This window comes from Hippocampus comes, unplaced genomic scaffold (genome assembly GCF_001891065.2).
Source record: "Hippocampus comes isolate QL1 unplaced genomic scaffold, H_comes_QL1_v1.1 scaffold48, whole genome shotgun sequence".
In the NCBI taxonomy this organism is placed as follows: domain Eukaryota; kingdom Metazoa; phylum Chordata; class Actinopteri; order Syngnathiformes; family Syngnathidae; genus Hippocampus; species Hippocampus comes.
Window position 1 is genome coordinate 1,175,611 of NW_017808403.1, and position 7,548 is coordinate 1,183,158.

Here is a 7,548-nt window from a genome sequence, read left to right on the forward strand (position 1 = left end):
GGCCCTGATTATAAGACGACCCCCTCTTTTTCAAGACTCATTTGAAAAAAGACTTTTTGAATCCCAAATTAATTTTTATACAGAAAATAATTCCAGTACATCTGAAACAAATGATGATAACAATATATTTGAGAGCAAAAGCATGTTATTTTGCCTCATTCAAATCTTAATGTCTGAACATTTAAATATGTAAACGAAAGTACAATCACATTCGTAAATGAACGGCTTCTGGTTTATGAAATGTAAATGACACCATAACTTCTCCTCAGCTGCCGGTTAACCTGGCCGATCTTCGACCCACTTTTCTCCAGATTGTCGCTACGTTGCTCCATTTTCTGTTATCTCTTCGATTATTTTCTTCTCTTTTCTTTCTTACCGCTATTTTTTATTTTTCTTCTTCGTGCTACCGCTATTTTTATTTTTCTTCTTCGTGACAGGGATTCACTTTGGCCTGGTGAGTCAAGTTCAGCATTCGCTTCAATGATATCTGGCGCCATCTAGTGTCGTGAATGGGTATAATGTCTCGGCCCCGAATATAAGACGACCCCCACTTTTTCAATGCATAAAACACCGTCTTATATTCGGGATTGCAATTTTTTCTCAAGGTCCTCCTCACAGGTTCTTCTGGACAAGCACAAGCACAGTGCTCGTTTGTAGCGTAATACTTTTGAATTGGACCTCCCGGCGGCACAGATGCTCGATCGGACCGCGGCATTGTTTGGGGCAGGCAAAACGTGGCGTCGTCCTCCAAATCCCGTTCTGGCTTCTTCGTTTGGTCAACACCTCCACTGACCTCTCGGGCGTCTCACCCGCTTTGAAGGGAGGATCACCAAGGCTTTCTTTGGCTTCGTCTTCTTCATTTGCTTCCCTCATCTTTTGATTTCATGAGCTCACGAGGCTTTCAGGGAAGTTTGTCTGCAAAGTCGTGCATTTTTTTTTTTTTTTTCTCGCGTGGGTGGGCTTCTTCCCTCGTCTTTGTCTTCCAGGCAGGAGACAATAACCTCAACTGCTCGGTGGAAGTGTCTGGAGTCCTCAGATGCACCTTCGGCCTTTTTACTGAGTTTTAAGTACGATGCCACATGTTAGCTTCTAACACACACACACACACACACACACACACGTCGACCTGGTTCAGGCCAATGGCATGAGCGTGATTGCCTGTCACAAACTATTTCTCGTAGAACTGCAAAAAAAAAAAAAGCCAGCAAGACTGACAATGCAGCGATTGTGAATGTAGCTCTCTCTCTGTCTCTCTCTCTACTTGCATGTTTGGGAGCCCCCGAATTACATTCCAAGGCGGCGTGGGGGGGGAAACGAGCTGTGACTTTAATGAGGCAAGCAGGTGATGGCGCCTTATTGGGGAAGGCGTCTAAATTTGGCCTGAAAATTGGAGCTTGAGATGCTGTCTGCCGAAGACTAATGGAGCGCGCGAAGCCTCGTGCGTTTGCTTCGAGGTGTTTGCAGCTTTTGCACAAGCACAAATGAAATGCAGTGTCTGAAATCGCGACGTGTGTAAATAATATCGATACAGTACAGATATTTAGACGAGGGCTGCAGCAAAAACAAATATTTTGTCGATTAAGCCACGAATGGGATAAGTCCCCTCAGAGCCTCCGCTTAGTTCTTGGTACCTCTAATAATATCTGGTCTGCAGATCTGAGCCAACGGTCCGGTGTGTCAGGGCGGAGGAGCTCAGAGAGGTAAGGCGGGGCCAGGCCATTTCAAGATTTGAAAACAAATAATAGGATCTTCAAAAGAACTCGAAAATGAGCCCGTGACGGGATGCCAGAGTCGGAGTTCTCTGCTCCCTCTTTATACGAGTGCCCGTCAAGAGGCGAGCAGCAGCATTCTGGACCAACTGGAGATGCTTCATGGAGGATCGGCTGACTCCGAAGTCAAGTGCATGACACAAATCCAGCCGACATTTGTGACAAAGGCATGACTGACTGTGACATGGCGATGAATCGCTGTCGCCACGAGTGAAAATAGAAGAGAAGCCCCACCTGGGGTTAAGCAGGGCAGGGGTGGGCGACTTGGTGAAATGATGCCGCGGCGGCGGCGGCTTTGTGCGACCGTCATCCACTCGGAGCTTCATGTTTGACTGTGAAGACTTGACATCGAAAAGAGGCCATTTTCCACAGCGTCCATTGTGATTTCCGTCTTTGTGCCCCTCAAGGACTACGACGCCGGCTTGGCCATCTGCGAAGTGGATCTGACCGATGCCAATGTTCAAGACGCCGACCGAAGGGTCTTTGAAATCAACACACCCTTTAAGACGTTCTGGTAGGTCTGCACGCCTTTCTCAGTCCAACTCAAATGCTTACAATGATTCCAATCGAGGATGAAATCAAAAAGATGTTGGTTCGTGTCATGCACTGCAGGCACAACAACAATAAAACATTTTCAAGCGTGTATGGACTCCCTCTAGTGGCAAGTGAAATCATGACTGCTTTGATCGGCGAATGCACGACATCGAAATTGGAAGGCAGTTCCGTTGTATTGAAGTTTGTCTTCATAAACATTTATTAAAAAAAAAAAAAAAAAAAAAAAAAAAAAAAAAAAATGATATTGAACCCAAACGTGTGATACGTTTTAATTGCGCCACTGCCGTTGGAAGCTATTTTATTCTGCTCAATTACAAACGAGGAGCTGTTTCAATTGCGTTGAAATAAAGAAACTGACCTGACTTGTGTCTTCAGTCAAGGCACTTGCCAAGAGTTTTTATTTCGTGTTTATTTTTAATGAACCCCGAGCTCCGAGCTCGGCTGCTCTCCGTCGAACCTTTGAGGTGACTCCGCGTTCCCTCAGGCCCGACAATCAATAAGCACGCAGCTTGTTTGAGCTGTAATGGCCCATTTAGAATACAACCATCAAAAAGAATGGCTTGTTTGTTTGGGTACGCCAAAGGAACCCCCCCCCCCCCCCCACACACACACACACATACGCACACTTTTTTTTTCTTCACCATTTGTAGATTGACTTGATTTGTGTAAGACCCTCCCTCGTTCCTCCAATCGATCTGTTTGTGTTAGGCGTCCGTAATGGTCTCGTCGTTTGTTAATAACCTTTACGTAATTGCCATTTTGTACGAAAAAAAAAGAAAGTGGAATTAAATTGAGCTCCCCAATTGTTTTTGATGAGGTGAATGCTGAGAGGCTCGCATTGTCCGTGTGTGTGTGTGTGTGTGTGCGTGCGTCCGTGTGTGTGTGTGTGTGTGTGTGTGTGTGTGTGTGTGTGTGTGTGTGGATGGAATCGATCGGTCACCCCGCGAGTCTTGTGCTACCTGCTCAAGGTGGGGATTAGCCAGGAAGTCATCCAGTCACTCTGGGCTGGGGAGACTCACTTTGGCTTTTCTCTTGTTTCGTTGCCACGGTCGACTTTTATTAGTTGAGGGAATGACAATTAGGACGCGTTACGGGGGACAAAGACGTTCACGTCGGCGCGGAGAAAACTTGAGGAAAGGAATGCGCCGCTCAAGGCGTATCGGGGAGAGCATTGCCAATATTTGCGCCCTGGCAATGATCCCCCCATCACAGCCTGACCTCGGATGATTCCCCAAGTGGAGGCCGCGCGTCACCTTTGCCGTTCCCAAAGAGCTTCCGGTCCGCTGCGCTGATTTGGCTCCGCGTCGCGTTGCGAGCCATGCCAGTGCTGCCACCGTTTCGAGGTCGCGCTTGCAGTGACATGCTCGACTTTGTGTTGAGAGTCAAATTGGAAACATTTCAAGGCCGGGCCGGCGTTTCCATCGTTTTGCATTTGCGGCCCTTTTTGGTTTTTGCATTCACTTTTAATTAGGTTTGGAAAATGCTTCCTTTGAGTTGAGTTTTCCTTGAAATTCATTCTTCATGGGCATTTTTGCTCTAATGATGCAATGGCTAGCTTTACTTAGCATTATAAACAAAAAATGTGGTTTTGGGAACTCATTATTTTTTCCAAAGCACTCCTTTTTATTTTATTTCATTGCCAGTAATTCTTTTCCGGTTTGTTTTCGTTATTTCATTTTGTTCTAGTGTGTGTGCCTTTTTTCATGTGCGATGTCCAGATTTCTCTTGTAGTACCAAAACTGACCTGTGAGAGGCAGCACGATGTCACAGAGCATCCAGACTGCCGGGAAAATGCAAAAAAAGAAGAAATGAAGGTCTTGAAAAAAAGTTGACTCTGCCGATGAAGTCGCCGTCGATTGTGTGCAGCTTCGTGGCCGAGTCGGAGCAGGAGAAGTCGGAGTGGATCGAAGCGGTTCGGGAATCCATCGCCGAGACGCTGTGCGACTACGAGGTGGCCGAGAAGATCTGGTTCAACGAGGCCAACCGGAGCTGCGCCGACTGTCACGCCGCCCGGCCGGAGTGGGCGTCGCTCAACCTGGGCGTGGTCATCTGTAAGAAGTGTGAGAGTAAGTGAGATGGAACCCCTACGCAGCAGTTACCTGACTCGACTCAAATCAGACGCCGGTCACCACTTTCACACTTGGGACTTGATTGGCTAAAAATGAGGACACTCGACTTGATTTTGTTGTTGCCTTCATGAGACTCGACTGGGACTTGACAAAAAATTGACTTTAAAAAATCTGCATGTGCACGTGTGCGCATGCCATTGAGTCGCGAACACCCTTATTACAATTTAAATTTAACTTTGAATGTTATGGCTGCAACACATTCGAAGAACCTTGCGACAGGAAAGTAGTGGAATGCTCATCAAACACCAATTCGGAACATCCCACAGGTGAAGAGGCTAACTGGGAACAGGCGGGTGCTTCCCTGAATTGCTCAGTCATTCACAAGCAAAGGTCGGGGCAGGCTCACCTCTTCGTCAACAACTGCTTGAGAAAATGTCCATCTCAATGCATTTTCTTGCCATCGGTTGCAAAGATACTTTTATTGATTCGAGTATGTTGAATCGCGTTTCATGTTTTATTTTGTATTTGAGTCAGTTTTTTTTTTTTTTTTTTTTTAATTTTGTATCAAATACCACTAGGGGTAGCCTGCCTACTACTTGTAAATGACTGGAGAAGTATCAGACTAGGGGTGTCAAACTCATTTTTGTTGCGGGGATTTGAATTTGCGTCAAATTCCGAAACACACAAGTGCTGTGTTGCTCCAATCCAGTCTGTTGGCCGTGCAAGATCGTACGACTTGACTTGTGATTTGCTTCACCCGAGCAGTGACTTGATTTGCTTGATTTTTGTCACAGCCAACGATTCAGGAAAATATTCTAGTGCCGATTATTTTAATTTTTTTGCCTCAATATTGCGATGGGATCATTTTTTTGGATGTCTTCCTGCTATGCATTTTTTTTTTTTTTTTTAACAAACCCAATTAATTTCCATTCCAATCAGCCATATCGGAGCTCTGGTCCTGGGTCCCGCACACCTCAGGGAATGTCTTGTCGGGATGGAAGCAGTGGGTCTTCCATCCCTACGCTTGTCTCCACGACTCCCTCCCTCCTTCTGGCTCCGTGGCCGAGAGGCATGACTTTGAACGCGATTCCTCACCTCACCCGTGCAAAGCCTGCGTAATTGCTCGCCATCAGATATCCGACATCCCTCCTCAAACAGCCTTAAATGATTTCATTTGCCAGATTGTTTAATATTACATTTGGTGGACACGCTCGGCGGGAGAGAGGAAGCTCTGCTCGCGCGCGGCGCTCCCCTTTAAATGAGGCGGCGCTCCATCTGGAATACCGATGACCCGCCGCGCTTCTAATTAGCGCTCTGATGTCACGGACAATAAAGAGAAACGCTGAACAAGAGCAAGAGGGAAGAAGTAATGAGAAAGCTAATGGTCGAAATGATCCCAGGCTGGCTTTTCGTCGTCTTCTGGCTGCAAGACGGAAATCATTTGAATCATCCGATGTGGAGACCTTTTACGTTTTCAGGGGTGGCCTTGCCTAAAAAGGGCTTGGTGGAATCGGCAATGGTCCATTTTGCGCAGCAGCATCACTTTGGCTTTCCTGGCCAAAGTGATAAAAAATTCATGGACGAACACTGACGATTTTTTTGAATGTGATTCGTTTATTTTGTGGTTTTTCTCTGGGATATGCTTTGAACAAAACACACGAAAGGAAAATATACCGACCCGACACACACACTAAAACTACTTTGTACAGCTTGTGATTTCTCCCGCCACCCCCTTCCAAGGGCTTTCTTGCACCAAAAATCGCACTGAAGGACCGCACACACTTGCTGATCCAACATGAAGTGCAAAAACTCATTTTGTGCACGCATTTCCCAAAATCATCTCACTCAAATATTGTCAGATTGTACTGCCATGCGACTGCACTTCAAACGAACTGTCACCGGTTCAACTGTTGGTGTACTTTGGAGATGAGTCTGTCATGGCTGAAAGCGTCACAAAGCAAACCAGCAAACAATCGGCTTCCCGTTTGACCTGAAAGACACCATTTTCTTCGACCGACTGTTTCGGTCCTGGCTTCTTGCCACTTTCGAGTCTCCTTCTCTTATGTAGAAATACAGTCTTAGTGTTGGAGTTGCCCTAAAGTGACATGCGCCATCTAGTGGTGAACACTCATTACTTAGCCGCAGTCAACACTTTCCATTTCGGGAATGACCCTCATACCAGATTGAGCGCAATACGCAAGATGGTCATTGTATTATCAGTGACTGTGTCTCGGTAGCTCCGCCTTCTCGACATGTTTAATGCTATTTTCTTTCCGACCGGGTAACAAAAGTATCTCTCCCTCGGCATAGAGAGTGCAGGACAATTCCGCAGGAGGAAGGAGAGCCTCGCGCGGTGTCACCGTGGTCGCCGGCAAAGTTTTTAATTGGGGGTGAAATGTGTGGCAGCTTGGCCTTTTTTGTGAGCGAGCCGTTCGATGGCTGTGCCGTTTTTCTGTTCTGTTGTGGCTCACCGGGGGGAAGATGAAGACATTTGGCTGTTTTAGATGCGAGCACACGACACAGGTTCGACGTTGTCGTTACCTCGGCAACAGACGTTAATGCTCTGGTCTGGATGGTCGGCGTGCATCTCAAGAATGCATATCGGGAAGCATCACAAATTGCTACGTGTAGAGCAATAGATGTATACATATGGGCATATATATTTGAGTATGTTTATATTCTACATACATATATATGTGTGTGTGTGTGTGTGTGTGTGTGTGTGTGTGTGTGTGTGTGTGTGTGTGTGTTTGCCTCCACTCCCAGCGCCTGCTTGGTTTTTCTCCGGGTCCTCCAGTTTCCTACCACGTTCCAAAACCAAAAACATTTGTGGCAGCTTGATCATGGGCATGATTGTGCTTGTGAGCGCGAGTGTTTGTTGTTGTCTACGTGTGCCCTGCGATGGCTCACAGTAATATTAAATATACCTTTATGGAATAAAATGTGACGCGGTTGTATTTTAAGCTCGGTTATGGTGGTGATATTTGGAGAGCTGAAGGTTTTTTTTTTTTTTTCTCATTTGTATGCGGTGTAAAATATTAAATATGCCTTTATGGAATAAAATGTGACGCGGTTATATTTTAAGCTCGGTTATGGTGGTGGTATTTGGAGAGCTGAAGGTTTTTTTTTCTCATTTGTATGCGGTGTAAAAACAT

At 46.0% G+C, this 7,548-nt stretch overlaps 1 protein-coding gene across 1 annotated transcript in view; it reads left to right on the forward strand.

Moving 5' to 3' along the window:
• arap2 (ArfGAP with RhoGAP domain, ankyrin repeat and PH domain 2) overlaps window positions 1–7,548 on the forward strand; it is a 64,103-nt gene that overhangs the window by 21,844 nt on the left and 34,711 nt on the right. The window contains exons 10-11 of the mRNA XM_019858213.1: window positions 2,177–2,283; window positions 4,191–4,390. Of these exons, the coding sequence (XP_019713772.1) occupies window positions 2,177–2,283; window positions 4,191–4,390 (307 nt within the window). The remainder of the gene's footprint in view (window positions 1–2,176; window positions 2,284–4,190; window positions 4,391–7,548) is intronic.